General features: G+C 42.5%; 1 protein-coding gene across 1 annotated transcript in view; it reads right to left on the bottom strand.

Moving 5' to 3' along the window:
• The window catches only part of LOC145353976 (protein-glutamine gamma-glutamyltransferase 2-like), a 41,926-nt gene extending 20,332 nt beyond the window's left edge, over positions 1-21,594 (bottom strand). Inside the window, exons 1-5 of the mRNA XM_080205028.1 lie at positions 21,466-21,594; positions 16,295-16,489; positions 12,607-12,846; positions 5,731-5,849; positions 4,765-4,893 (exon numbers count right to left, since the gene is read on the bottom strand). Coding sequence (XP_080061154.1) covers positions 4,765-4,893; positions 5,731-5,849; positions 12,607-12,846; positions 16,295-16,489; positions 21,466-21,475 — 693 coding nt within the window. The 5' untranslated portion in view covers positions 21,476-21,594. The remainder of the gene's footprint in view (positions 1-4,764; positions 4,894-5,730; positions 5,850-12,606; positions 12,847-16,294; positions 16,490-21,465) is intronic.
• Positions 21,595-26,339: the final 4,745 nt, after the last annotated feature.

Raw genomic sequence — 26,339 nt, 5'->3', positions numbered from 1 at the left:
TAGGTAATTTATATAATGGAGCGCTATGGAATCCACTTTTGCTGGCATTAGTACTATTTAGCTTCTAGCGCTCTGCAATAAATTACAGGATCCATGAAATAACTCCCATCAGGCTGGAGTCCCTTTACCAAATCCAGCTTTATTTATAATAGTTAGTTATGCTCAGGCAGATCCTTCCCAGAAGGGAGTATACACACTGTGTGCCTGTAACCCATACACTCCCTCTGCAGGGCTCCTAGATTGCACAGCATAAACTGCCTCAATCAGGGAGTTCATGTTCTAACAGGTTCACCTCATGGATCTTGTTGAAGTCATTACATTCCTCCCCACCTTGGTCCGGGAAACCTTGGCAGGTCGTTCACTTTACAAGCCTCTTGCAGCATTTCAGTGCTGGATCCAGTTCTGCCTCAGAAGTAGCCAGCTGGATTTCACCTCTTTCACCTCGGGTGTTGAGGCCCATGTTCACTCTCTTCATAAGGCAGCAAGGGAGTCAATGCGGTCAAGTCTTCTATGTCCATTTCGAACTTAGAGTTTCCAATGACCAGAGACACAAAGCGGGAGCTGGCGGGTCCCGGAATTTAAGAACATAAGAAATGGGAGCAGGAGTAGGCCATCTAGCCCTTCGAGCCTGCCCCGCCATTCAATAAGATCATGGCTGATCTGAAGTGGCTCAGTTCCACTTTCCAGCTTTCTCCCCATAACCCTTAATCCCCTTGCCTACCAAAAACCTATCTACCCGCGTCTTAAATATATTTAGCGAGGTAGCCTCCACCACTTCAACGGGCAGAGAATTCCAAAGAGTCACCACCCTTTGAGTGAAGAAGTTCCTCCTCAACTCTGTTCTAAACCGTCCCCCCCACTTATCTTGAGGCTGTGCCCTCTAGTCCTGCTGTCCTTTCTGAGCGGGAAGAACCTCTCCACCTCTACCCTATCCATCTCTTTCATCATCTTATACGTCTCAATAAGACCCCCCCCCCCCCAATCCTTCTAAAATCTAACGATTACAAGCCCAGTCTATTCAGCCTCTCTTCGTAGCTCAACCCCCTCAACTCCGGTATCAGCCTAGTAAACCTCCTCTGCACTCCCTCCAAGGCCAAAATATCCTTGCGTAAGTGCGGCGACCAAAACTGCACACAGTACTCCAGCTGCGGCCTCACCAGTGCCCTGTACAGTTGCAGCAAGACCTCCCTACTTTTATATTCAATCCCCCTCGCTATGAAGGCCAGCATCCCAAATGCTTTCCTGACCACCTGCTGCACCTGTAGGCTGGGTTTTTGCGACTCATGCACAAGGAGCCCCAGGTCCCTCTGCACCGTAGCATGCTGCAGCTTTTCGCCCTGTAAGTAGTAGTCCTTCCTATTATTATTCCTACCAAAGTGGATAACCTCACACTTGCCAACATTGTATTCCATCTGAGTTTAGACAGTTTATTCCCAGGTTCCCAATGAGCTGGGTATAGAACATTCCAGCATGGGCTGGGGTTTGATAACTTTTAAATTGTCTAGGGATTTTTGCAGGGTAGTATCACTCATATGGACTTTGCAAGAAATTGGTCCTATCCTTGAGTCGACTGCATTCTAAACATACGGGGCCATTCCCATGATTCTGTAATAACACCCTATTGCCTGCCTTTAGCTGCGTCTCCTGGCTGGTGTTGTGTGGGCATGGCACTGGACTTCTTGATGCCTTTCCACCCTTAACCCCTCACCCCCCAGGTTCAACCTGGTGCAGAGCCATCTGCCCATGAACAACTCAGCTGGGGCTATTCTTGTAGTTGCATGCAGAGGGGAGTCTTCCTCTAATTGAAGAGGAATTTGGACAGTTTGGTATCCAAGGAGGCTGTGGGATATTTCCTTAAACATGCTTTTAGAGTTTAGACCACTTTTACTGCTAGGTTGTTAGGTGATGAGGGATATGTTATCACACTAATGTGTTGAATTCCATTCCACTTCATAAAATAATTCCTGGCTAGTAAATGATGATCCATTGTCAGCACTTCCAGGATCCCATGTGTCACAAAAGAGGTGGGAAGTTTCCCCACTGTCGTTCTTGTGTTTGATGAATTCACTCTGTACACATCCATCCATTCTGAATGAGCATCTACCATTACAAAGAACATTGAACCCATGAATGGACCAGCATAGCTGATGTGAAGCCAGGTCCATGACCTTCCCAGCCAATCCCAAGGGCACAGAGAAGCTGCCGGTGATAGCTTCCACCCTTGTTGGCATTGCTGACATAGGCCCAAGAGTGGGGCTCTGTCCGTATCCATTCCTGGCCAACAGATAGAGCTCTTTATGAGCATTTTAATATTTGCCACCCCTGGGTGGCCATGGTAAAGTTCAGCCAGGATGGGATAGTGGCCTAGCTCAGGACCTCAGGTCTGGAATAGTATGCAATCTTCCACAGTTAGCTACTTTTTCTGACTCCAGTATGGGTGGGGTGCAATCAGTAATGGCCTTTTTGTTTTCCCCATCAGTACTGGCCATTTCAATTTCACGAGGACTGGATACTGTTCAATTCACAGCCATGTATTATTTGCTGCCACTGGAAGAGTTTCCAAGAAGTTCATTGGTGTAATGGTCTCTTCCATTGGGAATGCCACCAGTGGGGTATCTGCTAACAGTAACCAACTCAATCTGCATTGGCTACCTGGTGCCCTGCATTGTGTTCCAATCAACAATTCTAGGAAGCCAGTAATAAAGCCCATTGCTGGATTTGGGCTAATGGTATGGGTGGCATGGTCTTGTCCGTGATAATGATGAATGTTTGTCTATACAGGTACTGGTGGAATTTCTTAATCCCAAATATTACTGCCAACCCTTCTTTTTCAATGTGGGCGTATTTGCATTCCACGATAACCAAGCACCTGGAAGTGTACGCAATTGGGTGTTCACCTGTGTTTGGCTACCCATATGCCAGTTCTGCCCCGATTCCATGTGGGGATGCTTTGCAGATCAGCAGCAGTTTTTTCCTGGGGTCATAATATGCCAAAACATTTGACAAGGAAAATAGTGGCTTCACTTTACTGAAAGCCATGGGAATCCTCTCCCAAGGCTGATCCTTTTTTAGTAGTTGGTGTAATGAGGCCAAGATGGTGGGTACAAATTTCCCGTAATTGGTTACAGCCCCAAAAATGATCTTAGCTTCTGGATGGTGCCTTTGATCACCCACATCCTGTCTTCCAAAGAATGTAGACCAGATGTTCACATATCTATTATATCCCACACCCTCCCCCCAGTAGACCCTAAAGTGATGGAGATGAGGCCATGGGCAAAGAGACAGAGAAGGCCCCATCACAATGGCAGCAAGGGGAAATCCTCAAACTCAGTGGGGCAGAAGGGTTTCATAACCCCCATGAGATGGCATTGATTGATCTCCCTTTGGGGCTTGTTGAATATGATTTCCCATGGTAACAGACAGTGGCTCGCCCAGCTGGAACTTATTGTCTGAGCATTTATAAGGCAAGCCCAGGAATGGGCTTGCTGAACTGTAGTCCCAGGCAGGGACTAGTGTGTTTACACCATGGTAGTGGTTTTACTTTGCATTCTGTAATAAACTATGTTCCTTTCCAGCAGTGCTTCCTGAGTCATTATACATATGTTTATCAGAATGAATCCTTGACTCCAAGAGTTAAGTTAAAAAGACACATCATGCTCAAATTAGGGTTACATTCCCTGGAATTTTGATACTTGGGGGGTGATTTGACTGAAGTTTGCAAGCATCAGGGTACTGATCAAGTAGAAAGTAGGCAAATACTTCTTCACACAAGGGATAGTCAAAATTTGCAGTTCTCTTCTGCAAATAGTATTTGATGCTGTGTTAATAATCAATTTCAAAGGTGAGACTGATGAGTGTTTGATATCCAAAGGAATTAGGGATGTAGAACAAAGTCAGGTTAATGGAGCTAGGTCACATATCAGTCCCATTTCCATTAAAACAGGCTTAAGGGATTAAATAACCAACTCTTGATGCTTTGTAATTAAAAATGTGATTTTATTATTCATTAACGTTATCCATCATTATTGGTATTAGATTTGTCCTTAAGGATGTTATTTGTGTGATTCTATCCATGCCAGATGTTAATTATATAGTATGAGGGTGGTGGGTATTTATTGGGATTTCACTTGATTACATATAAAGTGACACTTATTGAACTGGTGGAGAGGTTGAGTTAGGTGTCTGCTTGTAAATGTAACAGATCTATCCTTCACCCACTTACTTTCTAGATTAGAATATCAGGCATCCTCCAATCCTTGGCTATTCTTTATGGACAAGATTATTCAATGAGCTGCATTTTCTGGCCATTCCCATAGGGGGGATCTTCTGGTCCTGCCGCTGATGGTAACACCCTCCGCAGGTTCACCAGTGGAGGATGCAAACAAAGGAAAATCGCATTGATGTCGGCGGGAACAGAATATCCCACCACCAGCCAATGGCAAATCGCCTCTGTGCTGCAAATCAAGGCACGAGAGGGGGAGGATGGAAAATGCTGCCAAATGAGCGTTAGCAAACAAACGTGGGCAAAACATCAAACCCAGTTCTAATCTCAGCAAACATCTGCATGAATGCAGCAGAGATCCATAGATAACCCTGAGTAAATTCTTTGTTCCTTGACCCAAATATTGAGGCAGAGATCAGTTATCATCACAGACTGGGAATTAACTCGAGACATTCAGGTTTACTTGGCTCAGCATATAGTGAATTTAAAACCAAAACTATTGGGAAAAACAGTAATTTTACCCTTGAGGTGTAAATACTTACCATGGCAGAGACAATTCTTGCGATATAAACAGGCAAACCTCTCTTCCTAAGTGCCTTGTTTGGGTTTTTCAAATATTTGGGCGTTTTGTCCAATAACTTTAGGCAGATATCCAAAATATCCTCTTCAAACTGTAAATATTAACATGTATCAATTGGTAAATATCATTAGAAATTATGAATTAACTTTAAGTACTTAAGTTTCTCTCAGGCTACAGTACTCCATTTGATTGCATTTTACATTTTTGTTATTCATTCATAGGATTAGCTGGCTGGGTCATCTCTGATTGCCCTTGAGCTGAGGGACTTGCTAAGCCATTTCAGAGGACATTTAAGAGTCAACCACATTGCTGTGGGCCTGATCAGCTAATGATGGCAGACGGGGTTTTATGACAATTAGCAATGTTTTCATGGTCCCCATCATCAGACTTAATTCCAGATTTTTATTGAATTCCAAAATCTCACCACCTGTCATGGTTGGTTTCAAACCCGGGTTTGAAACTGTTCAATTCTCTTAAACTGCATAGTTCAATTAATATAATTGTTCCAGTGTTCTAGTTCAGAGGTGCTGCACACATCCTTATGGGTGGTCCCTAAACCCACATGGAATGCCAATTTGCAGACTACATGACCAATAGAGGAATGTCAGATGTTCCACAACAGCACTCCATGAACAGCTTTCAAACCTCCATTTGGCCTTATAAAATATACAGTTTAACAGCTGCCCTGTTTGAAAATCACTTCAGAAATCATTCTACTCAAAACAATAAAACACTGTACACCTTTAGGAATTCTATCACTTTTGTAAATTTGGTATACACTTTGTGAATCCAAATTTGACTTTGTATCAAAAATGTAATCTGAAACAGCATTCCTAATAAATGATGTAAGTAAATGCGTGAAATGTTACAGGACTTTAGCAGATTAAGAGAATGAATAGGAATATTGCCTCGTTTTCACATACAGTACCTGTCCAAAGTTCCACGGAACTCCACGTATGTAATTACTGCTGCCAACGTAAATAATTCCAGTTTCATTCATCACATATTCATCCCGCTGAGAATCGCTGTTCAGAAAAACCTCATCCTCTGAAATTAGATGAGGCATTCGTTAAGTCATTTGGGATGAAAAGACAAAAAAAATTGGAATTCTGGACCTGGTGATGTGTTGCTGCTACAAGAATCAGTCAAAAATCAGCTAAAAATTGCGAGGCAATCACTCCAGCACAATTAGGCCGTAAGTCATTGGTCAGAACATTGAATACAGGAGTTGGGACGCCTTGTTGAAGTTGTACAAGACATTGGTAAGGTCACACTTGGAATATTGTGTACAGTTTTAGTCAACCTATTATAGAAAGAATATTACTAAACTAGAAAGAGTGCAGAAAAGATTTACTAGGATGCTACCGGGTCTTGATGTTTTGAGTATAAGGAGAGGCTCTATAGTCTGGGATTTTGTTCTCTGGAGCGTAGGAGGCTTAGGAGTGATCTTACAGAGATCTATAAAATAATGAGGGGCACAGATCAGCTAGATAGTCAATATATTTTCCCAAAGGTAGGGGAATCTAAAACTAGAGGGCATAGGTTTCAGGTGAGAGGGGAGAAATACAAAAAAATCCAGAGGGGCAATTTTTTCACGTTGAGGGTGGTGAGCGTCTGGAACAAGTTGCCAGAGGTCATAGTAGAGGCGGGTACAGTTTTGTTTTTTTAAAAAACATTTAGACAGTTACATGACACCAAGGTAGGTGGCAAAGTGGACAGTGAAGAAAGTTATCTCGGATTGCAACGGGATCTTGATCAATTGGGCCAGTGGACTGACAAATGGCAGATGGAGTTTAATTTAGACAAATGCGAGGTGATGCATTTTGGTAGATTGAACCAGGGCAGGACTTACCTCAGTCAATGGTAGAGAGTTGAGGAGAGTTACAGAACAAAGGGATCTAGGGGTACATGTTCATAGTTCCTTGAAAGTGGAGTCACAGGTGGACAGAGTGGTGAAGAAGGCATTCAGAATGCTTGGTTTCATTGGTCAGAATATTGAATAAGGAGTTGGGACGTCTTGTTGAAGATGTACAAGACATTGGTAAGACCACACTGGGAATACTGTGTACAGTTCTGGTCACCCTATTAGAGAAAGGGTATTATTAAAGTCGAAAGAGTGCAGAAAAGAAAGGACGCTATCAGGACTTGATGGTTTGAGTTATAAGGAGAGGCTGGGACCTTTTCTCTCGAGAGTAGAAGGCTGAGAGGTGATCTTATAGAGATCTATAAAATAACGAGGGGCACAGATCAGTTAGGTAGTCAATAGCTTTTCCCATTGGTCGGGGAGTTTAAAACTAGAGAGCATAGGTTTAAGATGAGAGGGGAGAGATACAAAAGAGGGACAATTCTTTCATACAGAGGGTGGTGAATGTCTGGAACAAGTTGCCAGAGGTAGTAGTAAAGGCGGGTACAATTTTATCTTTTAAAAAGCATTTCGACAGTTACATAGGTAAGATGGGTAAAGAGGGGTATGGGCCAAGTGAGAGCAATTGGGACTAGCTTCGGGCTTTAAAAAAAAGATGGCGTGGACAAGTTGGGCCGAAGGGCCTGTTTCCATGCTATAAACCTCTATGACTCAAAGTCTAGACAACACTCTTCAGCCTGTTGCACTAAGGGCATGATCCATATCAGTCTCCTCTGGAGGTCCCAGGCATCATCACTATCGTTCTTTAGCAAATTCGATTCATTCCATGTGAAAATGGTTGATAATACTGGATAGAGCAAAAGCCATGAGCCCTGACAACAATCTGGTTTTCATGCTGAAGACTTGCTCTCAGGAACAAATTGGACCTCCACAAAATTGTTTCAGTATAGCTACATCGCTGGGATCTACCCTGAAAAGAGGAAAATTAAGTTATATCTATTTATTAGTCACAAGTAAGGCAATGAAGTTACTGTGAAATTCCCCTAGTCCCCACAGTCTGGCACCTGTTTGGGTCAATGCACCTAACCAGCACATCTTTCAGAATGTGGGAGGAAACTGGAGCACCTGGGCAGAACCCACATAGACATGGAGAGAACATGCAAACTTCACACTGACAGTGACCCAAGCCAGGAATTGAACCTGGGACCCTGGTGCTGTGAAGCAGCGGTGCTAACCACTGTGCTACCATGCCGTCCCACGGTAAAATTACCCAGATGCATCATGTCCACAAAGCAGAACAAGTCCATTACCATTATTATCCCATCAGGCAAATCAATCACGAGTAAAGAGACAGAATGTGTCAGCACCTAGCTTTCAAGCAAGACCTACTCAGCAATAATCTGCTCACCAGTGCTCAGTTTGGGTTCCACCAGGATCCCAATTTCTGGACCTTATTATTGCCTTAGTGCAACCATGGAGAAAAGAATTGTATTCCAGAGGTGAAGAAACAGTAACTGCCTTTACTGACATTGTATAGCCTCAAAGAACTCTAGAAAAGTGGAAGTCAATGAGAATGAAAGGAGAAAAATCTTCATTGGTTGGAGTCATACTGAACACAAAGGAGGCTGGTGTTGGCAATCGTCTCAGCCCTGGGACATCACTGGAAGAGTTCCTCAGGAACATTTTACTTTGATGGAACATTGCATATATTGTTAAGACACACTGTTGAAAGATTGTTTACTTAAGTACTTAGAGCACTTATAAAGAGAGATTGGCCTTTCTGTTTGTGATCTTTGGTTATGGTATCTCTTTAAGCAGTATCTACTTTTATTAGCTTATTTGACAATTTGCTAATTTTTAAAATATGTCATCTTTTACTTGGTTATTGGTATACTTAAATGAGTATAAAGAGAGATTTCTAGGACTCTGGAGTTGGGAGATAAGGAGGAGATAAAAATAATACTGTATTCTGTGAATAATCCTATTACCTATTTAGTGTAATTGGCTTGGGATTGAAATAGTAACTTTGGCCCAACAATCTTCAACTGCCTCTTCAATTATCTACCTTCCATCATAAAGTCAGAAGTGGAGATGTTTGCTGATGATTGTAATGTTCAGTGCCATTTGCAACTTCTCAGATAACGAAGCATTCAATGTCTTGGACTGATAAAGTAATAACTGTGCCACACAAATGCCAAGCAATGACTGTCTCCAACAAGAGAAGATTTAACTTCCCTGTCTTGACACTCAATGGCATTAGGAACATAGGAATTAGGAGAAGTAGGCAAATTCAGCCCTTTGAGCTTTCTCTGCCACTCAGTCAGATCAGGCTGATCTCTCCTTAGTCTCAAATCCACCTCCCCACCTGTTCCCCATATCAAAGAACAAAGAAAATTACAGCACAGGAACAAGCCCTTCGACCCTCCAAGCCTGCACTGACCATGGTGCCTGACTTAATTAAAACCCCCTCTGCTTCCGGGGGCCATATCCCTCTATTTCCATCTTATTCATGTACTTCTCAGGATGCCCGTTAAAAGTCACTACCGTATCAGCTTCCACTACCTTCCCTGGCAACGATTTCCAGGCATCCACCACTTTCTGTGTAAAAGATCCGCCTCGTACATCTCTTTTAAAACTTGCCCCTCGCACCTTAAACCTATACCCCTAGTAGTTGACTCTTCCATCCTAGGGGAAAAAGCTTCTGACTATCCATTCTGTCCATGCCTCTCATAACCTTTAGACTTCTATCAGGTCTCCCCTCAACCTCCGTCGCTCCAGTGAGAACAAACCAAGTTTCTCCAACCTATCATAGCTAATGCCCTCCATTCCAGGCAACATCCTGGTAAATCTTTTCTGTACCCTCTCCAAAGCCACCACATCTTTCTGGTAGTGTGGCGATCAGAATTGAACACGATATTCCAAGTGCGGCCTCACTAAGGTTCTATAAAGCGACAACATGACTTGCCAATTTTAAACTCAGTACCCCAGCCGATGAAGGCAGGCATGTCGTATGCCTTCTTGAATACCTTCTCCACCTGCAAGGCCACTTTCAGTGGCCTGTGTACCTGTACACCCAGAACTCTTTGCCTATCAATACCCTTAAGGGTTCTGCCATTTACTGTATATTTCCTAACTGTATTAGATCTTCCAAACTGCATTACCTCACATTTGTCCAGATTAAAGTCCATCTGCCATCTCTCTGTCCAAGTCTCCAACTGATCTATATCCTGCTGTATCCTCTGATGTTCCTCATTGCCATCTGCAAATCCACCAACCCTTTGTGTCGTCCGCAAATTTACTAATCAATCCAGTTACATTTTCCTCCAAATCTTTTATATATATTACAAACAGCAAAGGTCCCAGCACTGATCCCTGAGGAACACCACTCGTCATAGCCCTCCATTCAGAAATGCACCTTTCCACTGCTACCCTCTGTCTTCTTTGACTGACCCAGTTTTGTATCCACCTTGCCAGCTCACCTCTGATTCCTTGCGAATTCACCTCTGATCCCATGCAAATTCACCTCTGCACCATCTGCCATGAGGGACCTTGTCAAAGGCCTTCCTGGTGAAGTCCATGTAGACAACATCCACTGCCCTACCAGCAGCAATCATCTTCATCACTTCCTCGAAAAACTCAATCAAGTTCATGAGAAATGATCTCCCTTCCACAAAATCATGTTGCCACTCTCTAATACGTCCACTTACAACTGGGAATAAATCCTGTCTCGAAGAATCCTCTCCAATAATTTCCCTACCACTGATGTAAGACTCACTGGCCTGTAATTACCTGGATTATTCTTGCTACCCTTCTTAAACAAAGGAAAAATGTTGGCTATTCTCCAATCCTCTGGGAACCCTCTGTAGCCAGTGAGGATACAAAGATTGCTCTGAAAGACCCAGCAATTTCCTCCCTTGCCTCTCTCAGTATTCTGGGGTAAATCCCATCAGGCCCTGGAGACTTGTCTACCTTAATGTTTCTCAAGAACCTCAATATCTCCTCCTTTCTGATCTCAACATGACTCAAACTATCTACACATCCTTTCCCAGACTCATCATCCTCAAGACCTTTTCTTTGGTGAATACTGATGCAAAGTACTCATTTACCATCTCACCCATTTCCTCTGGCTCCACACGTAGATTCTCTCCCTTGTCCTTGAATCTGGGCCAATCCTCTCCTTGGCTCTTTATATATGTATAAAAGCCTTCAGATTTTCCTTAATCCTGCTGGCCAATGCTTTATCATGACCCCTTTTAGCCCTTCTTACTCCTTGCTTAAGTTTTTTCCTACTTTTGTTGTATTCCACACTTGCTTTGTGTGTTCCCAGCCTCCTAGCCTTGACACATGCTTCCTTTTCTCTCTTTTTTTTATTAGAAATATATCTATCTCCTTCTTGAAACCATTCAATGAACCAGACTCCACCACACTATGGGGAATGAGTTCCACAAACTCACCACTCTCTGCGAGAAGTAGTTCCTCCTCATCTCAGTTTTAAATCTACTGCCTCTCAACCTATACCTGTGATCTCTTACTTGAGATTGCCCCATAAGAGGAAACATTTAGTCTACATTTATTTCATGAACTCCTTTTAAAATTTTATATTCCTCAATAGATCCCCTCTCATCCTTCTAAACTCCAGCGTGTATAAAAACTGTTTAATCTCTCCTCATATGTCAACCCTTTCATCCCTGGAGTCAATCTGGTGAACCTCCTCTGAACTGCCTCTAACGCCATCACATCAATCTTCAAATAAGGAGACCAAAACTGGACAAAATATTCCAGATGTGGTCTCACCAACACTCTATACAATTGCAACAGCATTTTTCTGCTCTTATACTCCAGTCCTAACAAAGAGCAAAGAGCAACCCCAGCACGGGAAACAGGCCCTTCGGCCCAACGAGCCTGCGCCGCCATTTCAACAAAGCCTTTTCCTGCACCTACCCTGCCCCGTGTGTATGTGAATGGTACCCCTAATGTAGCCAGATTCAGGGGAGAATAGTGTAGGGTCAATTTGGTACACCAATCAGCCTAAGAGCACATCTTTGGGGTGTGGGAGGAAACCAGAGCACCCGGAGGAAACCCATGCAACCACAGGGAGAATGCGCAAACTCCCACAGACACTGGCCCAAATCCATGTATCTGCACAGTCAGCAGTGATAGTCACTGAGCTGTTGTGGTTTCCTCTTGCAATAAATGCCAACAACCCATTTGCCTTTTTCATTACATGCTGCAGATGCAGGCTGACTTTCTGTGATTCATGAACATAGACTCCCAAATCCCTCTGCCTGGACACATTTTGAATCTGCTTTCCAGTTAGGTAATAATTTGCCTTTCTATTCATTGTGATCATTTGATCCCCACCATCTATAATCTTGGGGTCATCAGAAATATAACTGAACCAGCCACATTAATACCATGGCAAGAAAGTAGGTCAAAGTTGGGTGGTCTGGAATGAATGATTTACCTCCTGACTCCTGACTTCTGTCCACTATTAACAACGTATAAATCAGCGTAATTGGCACTTATCCATCACCTTAAACATTCTCTCACTCCATTGCCTGCACACCATGTCTGCAGTTTGTGACATTTGCAAGATATACTGTATCAAGTCAACAAGATTTCTTTGGCCACTCCTGCCAAACGCGTGATGCCTACTACATAGCAGTACATGGGAACACACACCATCCAGTCTTGGTAATATATTGCCATTCCTTCACTGACATTGAGTCAAAATTCTGGGACTCAGTAACCACATTGTGGGTCTACCTTCACCACAAGGACTGCAGTGGTTCAAAATGCAGAGTCACCACCATTTTCATGATGACAATTAACAATGTGCAACCACAGCTCACTTTTCCAAGAATGTTCAAATCCTGCAAATTAACAAAGCAAATGCAATAACTTGCTGATTGTAGAAATGTTAGATAAAAGAAACTGTACCTGAGCACCATGGATTGAAAAGCACGACAAAATTTCCAAGATAGTACTGCACTTTTGTATCATAAGCATGCTGCAGACTTAAGCGATGGTAACCAATCTTGGCTTTTGGTGATGGTGAGATGGCTATGCACAATTCACTGCTGGTGGAAGAGGTGATGATTCCACTCCATCTTTTTAGATTTAGTGACTTTGTGAATGGAACCTCTGTTTTAGTTCCATTTGATTTCTTAGGCTCTGGACCTAAAGTAAAGCAGATATAGTTAAATGAGTAACAATAGAAAAGGTTTTACTAAGCTTTCATAGTTCATGATGATGAACCTAAATTTTCATCCTTGGTTTTAGTTAGCTCTATGGCCTCACTCCTTATCGCTGTAGTTTTCTCCAGCCCCACAATCCTCCAAGATTGGTCCTTTGTTCTGAAATTTCCTCCGAGTCCCCCTGTCTATTTATCTCACTTCTATCCTTTAAGGTGCTCCTTAAAGGCTACCTGACAGACCAAGCGCTGATCATTTGCTCCAGTATCTTTTATGTGGCTCACTGTCAAATATTGCCTCATAATGCTTTGTGAAGTGCCTTGAAATGTTTATGTGAAATGTGTGGAATAAATAAAAATGGTCTTTTTGCTTTCATAGATGTAAAATCATGTTGCTTCAGAGGTTGGGACATTATGGTTACTTATCTACAACTTAGTGCAAGTTAATAGTCTCCTTATGTCTAATTAATATAAACTGGACAATGCAACTACAATACAACTTTAGCATCAATGTAAAGAGCTGCCCAGCTTGCATGAACCCTTCAGTATAAGCCCGGAGTCATGTCTCTGACCTTACTCCAAGGTTGTTCAATGTAAACTATTGATTAACTTCTGCATAGTTTTGGCAGTTAGTGACGTTTTATTTGGAAGCACCAAAAATATAAACAAAATACAAGCAAATGCATTTTGTGTGTGCTTATTTACTTAACAAATCATTTGGGAAATTGAAGTACACATCCACTTCTTATTTTACCAATAGAATATTAAAATTCATAAGCATTCATCTTTTGAGTATGAACAGTGGTGTTCAAAACCAGTGTGTTATTCAGTATTGATTTACGAATCAGAAATCAGCAAATCTGGATCCCTAATTTGCCACATTTCATGAGTTGTTCAACACTTTTCTAAAGCCATTTTGCTTGAATCTTGAATAGCCCTATCTCATCTCATTTATTCAGAGCTGTTTAGTGGATAAACCCAAAGCAATATCAAAGCCTCAAAACTCCCAGACACTTCCTACTCACATCACCAACTAGTTATAAATATTTAGACAGTGCAGACAAGACATGGACCCTCATATGGTGCAAGCATTTACATGTTAACTGCAGGCAGAGGTCCTTTGTATAATGCTATAAACACAAATATGCATAACTCTGCTAGACAATCTCTGAATCTGCCTGCAGTTAACATGTAAATGCTTGCACCATATGAGGGTCCATGTCTTGTCTGCACTGCCTAAGTATTTAAAACTAGTTGATGATGTGAGTAGGAAGTGTCTGGGAGGATTGAGGCTTTGATATTGCTTTGGGTTTATACACCAAACAGCTTTGAATAAATGAGATGAGATAGGGCTATTCAAGATTCAAGTGCAGATACCAGTCTCAGAATGCTAGCTGTTGTGTAAAAGCATCAACAGTGAAGAAAATTAAAACATTTTGCCTTTCAACATTTCAGCAGTCAACCAAATTATGGACACAAAATAACTTGAAAGAGATTAATGAAAGAAGGGAGATGGAACGATTCAAGGAAGGAATTCCAAAGCACTGGGTCAAGGAATTGAAATACATCTATCAAGGATGGGGGAAAAGGTGGGGAAGATATACGAAAGGCCACAATCAGATCACTGGAGAAAGGAAATGTAGGATGGAGATAAGATTTACAGCCATGGAGGGGATTAAATAGAGGGATGCGTTTTAAATTGTAGATGGAATAAGTCAGTAAGGGCAGGGATAAAAACATACATATTGGAGCAGAGTAGGTTATTCAGTCCCTCAAGCCTGCTCTATTATTCAATTAGATCAAGGCTGATCTGATGTGGTCTTAACTTTACTTTCCTGCCAGTCTCCCATGACCCTTAACTAACTGGTCATTCATAAATCGGTCTAATTTAATTTTTATACGTTCAATGACCTATCTTCATTGTCCTCTGGCAAAGAGAATGCTAAAGATTGACGATCCTCTGAGAAATGAAATTCCTCCTCATCTCCATTTTAAATGGAAGGTTTCTTATTTTGAACTTTTGAGTATTAGATTCCTCCAGGAGGTGAAACATCCTCTCAGAAGCCCCCTCAGAATCCAAGGGTTAGAATTTTATGAAAAAATTCTAAGTGCTGAAGGAACGAGAAAATGGGAAAGTATCAGACTCATTTTATAACACTTAGTCAAAAAATGTGCCAGGGTGCGTTTCTTCAGTAAGGGGCATGGCTGAGCCTAATCTCACCAATGAGGTGAGGTCTAGGGGTGCTATTACACAGCTGCCCCAATCTCCGGATATACCAGGAGATCTCCTATCACCCCTTTGTCTCCCAACAGAAGGATCTGCCACCAATTACTTCCTGCGCTGATTTTCCAAATGCCCCTTCCCCCACTCCCACCAACCCACCACAAACATCAACCCAGACCCCCGATCGCTGCCCTAGTTGAACATCTCCCCACAACCCTCCCATCCCCTATGCTTCTCCCCAACTCCTCCACCCCTAAAGATCTTCCCACCACAACCTACCTCCTCCATCTTTGGTCCACCTCTTCTAAGGACCTGCCCCATTAGGCCCTGGCCTCCAAGAACCCTCTTCTGGCGGTACTAGGATGGCAGGTGGGCAGTGCCATGGTGGCTGGTGTGCAGTTTCAGGGGGCCAGGTGGGCACTGCAAGGCTGGCACTGTCCAGCCATGCCCCAGACCAGCCGGGTGTTAGGGGGCCTGGAAGGGCAAATACATGGGGTTACGGGGACAGGGCCTGGGTGACATTGTAGTCGGTGCAGGCTTGATAAACCTCTTTCAGCACTGTATGGATTCTATGATTCTATTCTGTAATTCAATATAGAATCCCACCATATAAGTCATTAATATCGATGATAAATAATTGAGGCAGCAATGAACTCTGCCTTTGAAAATGAGCAGCATATCCCAACTCTCGTGTTTCTGTTAGATAACTAATCCACTAACCATGCTAACATGTAACGGCTAACACTATACGCTCTTATATTGTACGTGTCTGATATGTGACACTTGATGGTTAAGGAGAACTTGGTGTACAATAGCAGAAGTTCACAGAGGGAGTGGTGTTTGGGACATGGCTACAAGAGCATTGGGTTAATAGAGACAAAAAGTAACAATGTCACAAACATGTGTTTCATTAGCGGTTGTATTGAGATATGGAATGAAGCTGAAATGGACAGAGTTAGTGATGATGACCACATGTGGGTCACAAACTCAGTCTAGGATTGACAGGGTACTAATATTATGAACAGCCTGAGCCAATCAGTAACTGGGGAGAGGAATGGAGTTAGTGGCGAAGGTACAATTTGTTGCAGAGTGTGTGGTAACAGCAGTTCTGACAGTGCAAGAGTATGAAAAAGCTCCAAAAGAACATTTGCACGTATATCACTTTTACATCATGTTAAAAAGTAATTTTTTTACATATTCTGACTTGTTACCTGTCTCAAAGACCATTTTCAATTTGGCTTCAGCTGGATTGAATCCATCATTGAAGTTCACCTTAACGGTAAAACTTTGGCCCCTTCTGACAATCAGTCGCTTAATGCTGATCTTATCAGTCTTGTGTTCCTTGTTATTCTTCTCAAATTGAAAGTCAACTGGGCACTGTGCAACAGGCGGAATAAAATCCTCAGCTGTTTAAAAAAAAGGACATTTATAAAGTCTGAAACTTTTACACCATTATTACCAATAGCAGTTAAATTTCACTGATGTTGCTGAGTTCCCCCTACTGGTTGCCTCAGTGCCTGAGGGGTCAGACCATAAAAAGAGACAATTGATATAAAATAGTCACCAAGAAATCCAGTAGGGAATTCAGAGAAAGAGCTGTAAGAGTGTTGGAATCATTACCATGGGCAATAGTTACAGTAACAGGAGTGTTGGAATCAATACCATGGGGAGTAGTTACAATGAAAAGAACAGGGACAAGTGAAAAATTTGATTCTGCACCCTCTCCTTTCTTTCTCACTTATGTACTTTATGAATGGTATGTTTTGTCTGTATAGCACAGAAGAAAAAATACTTTTCACTGAATCCCAGTACAAGTGACACTAACAAATCAAATCAAGTTGCTATGAGGAGAGGTTGAATAAATAGCATTGTTTTCACTAGAAAGACGGAGGCTGAGGGGAGACCTGATAGAGGGCTAAAAAATTATGAGAGGCATAGACAGGGTGGATAGTCAGAGGCTTTTTCCCAGGGTGGAAATGTCAATTACAAGGAGCACAGGGTCACAGTGAGAGGGGGAAAGTTTAAGGGAGATGAACGGGGAAGGTTTTTCACAGAGAATCATGAGTGCCTGGAACAGTCTGTCAGTGGATCTAGTATAAGCATGCACATTAGTAACATTTCGGAGGCATTTGGATGGGTATATGAATAGGGAGGGAATAGAGGGATACAGACAAAGTAAGAGGAGAAAGTTTTTTTTAGGGCATCATGATCAGCACATGTCTGGAGGACCGAAGGGTCTGTTCGTGTGATGTACTTTTCTTTGGTCAATTATAGGTACATTTTAGGGGAAGTTAGACAAGTATCGGAGGAGGAAGAGAATAGAGGGTTATAATGGTAGATTGAGATGAGAAAAAAATAAGATGAGGCTCAAATGAAATGTTTCTATGTTATACGCCCTAATGAAACATTGGGCCATAATTTCTCGGAATGGTATTCAGCATTGGATTGCCACTCCGTACCAACTGAACTGCGATAAAATTATTAAGCGTCTGTCTTACTTGCCCTTCCTGACTCAGACAGAGTGAGATTCAGACAGCACAGTGAGCTCCTGGCTCCAGCAGGCAAGTGTAAAATAAGTGGAGTGAAGAAGGAGGTTGTCAGAGGTAGGTTCTTTACCCAGAGGGTGGTGAGGGATTGGAATGCCCTGCCTGCTGCAGTTGTAGATGCGCCTAGTTTGGGGGCATTTAAGAGATCCGTGGATAGGTTTATGGATGGAAAGGGATTGGTTTAGGTTAGGGGGTCATTGCTTTTTTAATTGGTCGGTGCAACATCGTGGGCCGAAGGGCCTGTTCTGCGCTGTAATGTTCTATGTTCTATCTGATGTGAAGCAGTTGAGTTTAGATGTCCCATTGAAAATAACAGACCAGGGAGAAGGTAAATGTCTAAGATAGGTGGATTGAATTTGGATGGGGTGGAGGTTCAGACAGGGACAGGCTGTTGGACATCAAAACATTGGGTCAATTGTCAAGGGGATTCAGACAAGGGGCAGGCAGGTAGCAGTCGGACAGGCATTGGGCATCGGGAGGGAGAAAAAAGTTGGATATTGGGGATGGGTTGGATATCAGGAATCTGGAGGTTAGGTCGGGGGGAGGTTTGGTAAGGGAAGTGGGGGTTGGGTCAGATCAGGAGACTGGGTTGGATTGGGAGGTGATGGGTGGGGACAGGTTGTGTGTCAGGTGAGGAGATATTTGGGGGCTGGGTGGGGTCAGGTCAGGGAAGCCATTTGAATTTAACGATTTTTAAACCGCTTTGCCAGATGGTTCCCAGCCCTGTGCAATTGCCCCGGGGAAGTTAGTCCATTTGGACAATTGCCAGGTAAACCTGTACCTGGGAACATCTGAGAATCATTCCTCTTTGTATTACTGGAGTAACCATGAAATCCAATGCTGGGGAGCCAGCAACTTACAGGCCATCAAATTCTAAAATTTACAAGAAGTATCTGTTCAGATTAAATCCCTTTCGATAGTTTCCTAAACATTCCAGTTATTCTAGTTTTTTAAAATCACTCCTCACCCCTCCCTTTCTGAAGTTGTAAACGCAACCTGAAGTGCAATTTGATCTGAGAGTGACGTTTTTTAACCCATGAAGTAGGCTATTAACCCTTATCTCTGGAAAGTGCTGCCCAGGGAACTGGTGGGAATAGGTACGGTCATGACATTTAAGGGGCAACTATATGAATACATGGGAATGGAAGGATATGGACTCAGTAAATACACACGGTTTTAGTTTAGGCATGCATCACGATTGATCCAGACTTGGAGGGCCTTAGGGCCTGTTTCTGTACTGTACTTTTCTTTGTCCTTTATTAACCCATGGTTTACACTACAGTTGAGAATTCCATATTCCCTAATCAGCTTCAAACCTTCTACCCATGATACCTAAAAAAAAAACAGGCTCTTCCAACAGAGGCCTCTGAATGGCAATCCACAGTATGAATTGTATGATTTCTTCCTCTTTCCCCTTTCTCAACACTAAAGTCAGTAATGATGTCCTCACTCATTCCTTTGGCCATGATTATCAAATTCAGCAAAAAAAAATCAATCCTGGGAGCTTCCTATTTGTCACAAGTTCTCCCACAGTACAAAGAACCTGATGATGGATTCAATACTAATTGGCTATTTAATCCTCATCATTTGCAATGCTCTTTAACAGTTTATTAGAATAGACTGCTTGTCCGTAATAATAAAAGAAAAATATTTCAGATGCTGGAAATATGAAGTGAAAACAGGAAAATGCTGGATAACCCAGCAGTCTGGTAGAATCAACGGAGAGAGAAAAGGAATTAACAGTCTGTGTGACTCGTTTCAGAGCTTTTCTTTGTCCTTAACACCAAAGTTTGTCCACCTTAGCTTGTCAACATTGGTTAGCAATCTAAACAACTGAACATCAGCACTTCAGAAACAGTTCAGTGTCTGCAAAGGGTTGGAACATATGATGTTGTTAAAGACACTGGCTGGAATCTTACCATTGTCCACACTGGCGAGATTTTTCAATCCTGCCACAGTGAACGGCAATTTGGCTGGGTGCCAAATTCTATGATCTCATGAGGAGAGAGGCAGGAAAGATTGCACCCACTATATAAATGCAAGTCTTGCCTTTATTTGGGGGTGGTGACTATGCAACAATAGTTCTGTTTGCAATTGGTTGTTGGTGCAGCCTTCTGTCAGGGTGAGTATCAAAGAGTGTGGAAAATATACCTAAGCTTCGACTTACCCTTTGCCGCATCTGTAAAAAGCCCTTGGGCTTTAGAAATTAACTGCAGTCTGCAACGTGACTAGAATTTATTGCAAAAACACTGACAAAGTGGTTACTGCAGGTCAAGATGACAAAAGTTTATTAGTCACAAGTAGGCTTACATTAACGTTGCAATGAAACTACTGTGAAAATTCCCTAGTTGCTGCATATAGGGAATCTCGCCAAGTTAATACGATTGAACAATGGTGCCAAGTGTGTAATTGGGAATTGAAGGAAGTATTAATTTTTTAAATGTTACAGCGTTGGAGCAGCAAAGAGTCTTACTTTACAGAGCTAGTAAAGTTATACCTTGGCAAAAAAAATACCAATCCTTTCTAAACCTGTTTTGCAAAGGCACATTCCAGAAGGAGGTGGAGGACCGTCTGTTCCCTGCTGCTGCCACCTCTCCGGTGATGCTGTGACTTAGATTGTTCATGAAGGATCTGGAGGGTAGTGCCCTTCTCACCACCAGCATCAGAAACATCTTACTGCTTGTTTGAAAGTTCTGGCGATGAGGTGTGCAGCCAAATGATTTTGACAATCTGCTTAGGAGCCATCCAATAGGACCTACCATCGTCTTTTGCAATTGGGTCTCAGAGATATTAGGGGCAGACCTGATGGATGTCAGATCAAAGGCACTTTTTTGGACAGACAGGTGGTACATCACTGTCCAACAGATGGGAGCATTCTGTGGTGATGTGATCAGACCCATCCTAAGCAACATGGGGTCAGATAGAACCACAGCATGTTTCGTGTTTGTATACCAAGAGAATATGGCGGGATTCTCCAATCTCGTTCATTTCCACCTTACTACCAACGGGAATAGAGAATTTGATGCTCAGCCAAAACTCCATTCACTGCAGCAGCACTGGAGAATTCCAGCCATGGACAAGATTGAAAATTTCTGGCATATGCAAAACTTGTTGCAGCCACATACAAATGCGGCAACTAAGTTGAGGCTGATGTTGAAAACATTCATGGCTCCCTTTACTTTGTTTCGTACAATAAATTTCAGATGTGCATCAATGCAGAAATGTTAGCAGGACCCCAAAATATGACTTTAGAGCAAACAGTGCAAAACCCGTTCCAGTAAAACTTTTAAAGACCACTTGACCTATATGCCCTATGGAATACATAATCTGATTGTATGGAGAATCTGGACTATAAAAATGTTTCTGCTGCCATCTCTGAGATTATTGAGTACCAAAAAGAAGTAATACCTTTGCTCACTTCCTGCTAACATTTAATAAAATCAGATTGGCATATTTTGCTGGGGTTTTCCTACAAGTCCATGTTTAAACATGTGTGTTAACTATCACAGCAGAATCTGAATATTCACTCACAAAAACAAGGCTTAAAACAGAGCCTTATCCATAATCTAAATGATTATCCATAATCTAAATGATACGAGAGAGAGAGAGAGAGGGAGAGAGGAAAGAGTCCTCAGGATGAAAACCAACATTGTACAATCAAAAACTAACACTGGCGGACTCTACCCTTAACCCCTCCAAAACACCTTCCTTCAACTGTTCCACAAAACCTCAAATAGCACATAGAGGGAAGAAAGGAAAACTTATTTGAAATAACAAACAGATTGATAGAAAGGGAAAATCAAAGAAAAGGATTCTTTGAAATTAGAAGAACTTACGTGTTGCCATGTTGTTCAAGTTGTTTCAGTGAGATGATTTTTCTCAACCTTTCTCAGCCCCACTTCTCTAATATCCTGAGAGAGCAGACTGCAGCTTCGGCTCAGAAACGCAGAGCATTGATTCACAGGAAGCGTCGGTGTCTATTTGTAGCCTCAGTAGTTGCCAGTCACCACACCTCTGTAGTAATTGTCAGCATCAAAAGGGCATGGTCTTGTTTAAAAATGCAATTTTTTTATTTGATTGACTGTCATCCAGTTGTGTAAGTTCTTTATGGGAGTTCCATTGCACAATATTTCTGTCATTATACACTGTTCCTCCCACTGTTGACAAATATATGTGCTGTAAGAGTACTTCTTCCTCTAGGGACTGCTCTTTATAAAGCTGGATGATGTGCTTTGTGATATGTCCTGCTGCCATTTGAATTTGTTGACAAACTAAACTGCCGCCTCCAACTACAATAGCGTTACTCTAAGCTAAATTGGATTGCAGCTTTGCCTTCTGACAGGCATAAGCCTATCTTTAAATACAGTTTGCCTGTCTTACTGCTGGCAGCAACCGATAAAAACTAATAACAAAGGAAAAACAATAGACATCCCTTCACAACCTCAAGCTTTCCCAAACCAAACTTTCCCAAAATTATAACTAACAAGGTATTTTTGAAGCGTAGCAGATTTATCATGTGGGGAATTTAAAGGTTACTCCCCACACATCAAGGTCCCTGTCGTGAACATGTAATTATGATATTATAGATTTTGTAAACAAAGGCTGATCTGTTCTTTAAAATGGACAGCTGGAGCCATTAAAATGGCTGCCAAAGTCACCCAAAGCTTGTTTGGCAAGTTTCTACAAGATTACAGGTGGTTTGCATGTCGACTTACCAGATGTATGTATGTGTTTGAAATTCAATGCACATTCCAATAGGAGTAAACAGAAAGACGCTGATTGTGGTTTCCCTGGAAATGTGCATTGTTTTTTCCCTATCTCACCAAACCTGGAAGAATGGGCAACATTCACATTAATGGCTGAGACGTTGAAAAACTTAATTGCCTTAAATTTAAAAGACGGTGGATAGCATAACGTCCAGACCTAGGGTAATCCAAAACCTACTTTGGAAGCATGGTTCGGCCGTTTGGGATGGCAGCCATATTTTTGTACTTTTGATCTGAATAAAGGAGGCTGTAAGACTCCATTTCATTTGGCAGTGTGACAGACAATATTAGCTTACCACTGGCAGCTGAATAAGCCTTGGCCACATTTGATAGCTGGGGTTCTCTGCCAACAGGAGTAACAGAATAAAACATCCAGAAAATTCATCTCAGGTCTGCTGAGAAGTAAATAGATAATGTTTAACTGCGAGTATCTGCAGTTTTCAGTAAACAAAGGGATTTATACTCTCATTGTCTGCTCTACGTATTGAGTCCACCTGCAAAGTAAACCTTTTACTATTTGAATTCACAAGCCATCACAGCCACTAACCAAACATCAGGTTTCTATCCTGTCACCTTGGAAATAAGGGCTATAAGCAATGGGCCAGCCATGGTACCTCACAGAAACAACATCTCATTGTCAATCCATTGTCTGCATTTTAAATTTTGTCTCCGTGTTACTGTGAATAACGTCAATGTTTTTCTTTAGTTCTAGCAAGTTTTGTAATAAACTAATCTTGTTCATTAATAAAGGTTGTTGCTGGATTATTTTTAATTTAACCACTCACAAATTAAAAAGGAGACTACATAAAAGCATAGAAAAAATTTCAGCCCAGACTACTTTTGAGGAAGTGCTTTTTTTAACATCTCAAAGAATCAAACCACACAGGCTTTCCGTCAGGCAGATTGCAGAAGTATCACATGACCCCCTTCATTTTAACATGATTTAAAGACACAGAACAGAATTCTCCCACCTGGGACTAAGTCCCATGGAGGGGTGAGATTATGGACTCTTTCCCTCTGTGGAGGCCGTCAGGAAAGCACACCAAATCCTCTGGCCCTGACCTCATTAACTATGCAACTGGGTGATTTAAACCCCATTCAGTGGTGGGACAGGCCTGGATGGCACATGTACTACCACTGTGCCTTATTAGTGCCATATTAAAGAAGTGTCCCACATCACTGACCCACTATTGAAGAAAGAAGCCAGACCTCCTGAAAATGAAGAGACATCTCTGGGAGCACTCTGCAACCGGATCATAGACCTTCTGAGGAAGAAGATGGATCTCCCACTCTGAGGCTAGAAGATGGACCACCTCCAGGACATTAAATCTGGAACATCGACCTGTAAATGCTCGCACTGCTGTGGTGTTGCAGGGTCCTATTTTGAACTCCAGAGGCAGTGCCAGGCATTGCTGTGGTGAGTCCTGGCATCTGCATGCCACATTGTTCTAAACATGTTACACGCCAGTGTGTTTTCCTGTTGGCATTGTGGAGAATCTGGTGTGAAGCGTGGTGGGCCTTCATCTCCAATCCATTAATGGAATGGGAATGAGATTCATACCAGCCTCTGGCAGGTTTACTGAGCCACCATAGCGGAACATCTCACTGCAAATTATGCTGCTGTGAAACCAATTTCTGAGCATCATGCCATATTCTCCCCCAATGCCTGCCATCAGAACTGCTGATATGGCCTTGGCAGAATTCTGCTTACAGTTCCACTTATGTCTTGAGCAGAATTTCCCCTTTTTTTGGTTAAATGTCATTCTGAACAGGAAAAATGGTGAATAATTTACTGGCGGCATTGGCAAGTTTTCATGCTGTATTTTTAGATACTTCGAAAAAAAATTGCCAGGTTTCATGCCGTGTCTGTGGGGGACTGATTCTGATGTGCATCCAGTGTGGGAAGATGACGGACTCCCTTTGTGCAGCAAGGGTACCTCACCCACTGATAGAGCCTCCACATACCCACAAGGAACTCACTCATCGCCAACTCCACCACTCACCCTCCCACACACTTCCTCTTCTCCCCTGTGGCTTCTGTCCTCGTGACATCTCAGCTTGCAATTACCGACCACACACAGCAGGCATCCTCACCATCTGACCCAGTATGCATCCTATTTACAACGTCCCATTCTGTCTCCTTGCTGGCTCTCATTAAAAACAAAAATGTACAGATGGGTGAAAGAATGCCCGAGCTAAAAATCCTCTCGCCATTCAAGGGCAGAATACTTTATCTTGCCGGGGAAGCAGAGGACCACTCATGCGCTGAAAGCAAGGTGGACACAAGAGGAAAGAGTGAGACCCACAACACATTTATGCAACTCAACAATCTAATGTGAGTTTTCTCTCTCCCATCTTTATACCCCTGCCATGCAGTAATGCCAATCCCCTTCCATTGCAGGAAAAGCCCCATCTGCCCAACAATATTGCATTGTTCAACAGCCAGGAGAGCAGCTCCGATGCATTCTCAAACGTTCCCAACAAGAGGCCTCATAACTGTTACCTGTACTCTCCACCAGCAGATACTCACATCTCAGTGGGATCACTAAGTAGACAGGCTTCTGGGTCAATCACTGGTGAACATCTCATTCCTGATGATCCACAGCAGGCAGTGGCATGGATGTCCCAGGGATCCAGCATTCAGAAGACTACTGGAGCCCAGGATCCTGTTGAGCCACAGTCAAGTGATGTGTCTCTGGGCTCAGCTATATCTTAGCTCCTGTGGCTGGGACAGGACCTACCCAGACATGGTGATGGTGGTGTCTGGGACATCATCAGTTAGGTATAAATCCATGGATATACCTGGAAGGGAAGATGCAAGCAATGTGAAAGCCCATCACTGACCAATGACAGGCCATTTCCAGTCATCATTAAATCATGCCACGAGGAGCATGGAAAGTCCTGCATGTTGAGACAGTTCTCCAAATTTTGGCACTAGCCCCCAGATTTTAGTATGGAGGGCTTTGCAGGGCTGAAATTGCCACTGCATTACCAGTGCCTCGGTCAAGGCCAGGTGGTCCATATTGTTTCATTCCTTTAGGGGTTTGATACAACTGAGTGGCTTGCTGGATTATTTTAATTATGAGTCAACCACATTGCTTTGGATATGTAGTCACATGTAGGCCAGATGAATTTTAAAACAATGACAATGTAAAATTTGAATTCAATAAAAGTATTACCCTGTGTTTCTGGGTTGCCAATCCAGTGACAATACCATTAGACCATTTCTCCCACCTTCCCGACCTGCTCCCCAACCCCATTTAAGTTCCAGGCAATGAATGTCTCCAACAATGGAGAATCTAACGATCTTCCCTTGACATTATTATCATTAACTTTCCCACTATCCCCATCCCAAAGCCTGTCAAAGTCAGTAGTTACTCTCCAATCGCTTGAATGAGCACAACATCAAGCTCAATAATATCCAAAATGAATCAACATTCACCATCTTAACTATTTATGAGTGGTGCACTGTGGAAACACTGCTCACCATTTATAAGATGCACTACAACAGGCACCAAGACTTCTTTAACAGCACCTCTCAAACATATGATCTCTACCTCCTAGAACGAAAGGGCACCAAGTGCTTTGGAACACTACCACCTGCAATTAACCCTCCAAGTTATGCAGCTCGTGGAAATATATTGACATTCCTACATCATCCTTGGGTCAAATCCTCAAAGTCCTTAACTCATTATATGAGAACATTCACTATAAAGACTACAGTAATTCCTGAAGTTAGCTAGTACTCTTACAGGCAATATGGGAAAAAAATGTTGTTTTTGTGTTCAGTGGCAACATCTTTGAAATGATTGGAAAAAACCTCCAAAAATACTCAGGAAGCTCGACACTATCAAAGACAAAGCAGCCTGCTTGATCAGCACCCCCATCCCCTGTCATAACTTTTCAATCCCTTCACCACTGATGCAATACAACTATAATACGTA

Source organism: Carcharhinus amblyrhynchos, chromosome 16 (assembly GCF_965287045.1).
Source record: "Carcharhinus amblyrhynchos chromosome 16, sCarAmb.v2.hapA, whole genome shotgun sequence".
Lineage (NCBI taxonomy): Eukaryota > Metazoa > Chordata > Chondrichthyes > Carcharhiniformes > Carcharhinidae > Carcharhinus > Carcharhinus amblyrhynchos.
This window is presented reverse-complemented; position numbering and strand designations above follow the sequence as displayed.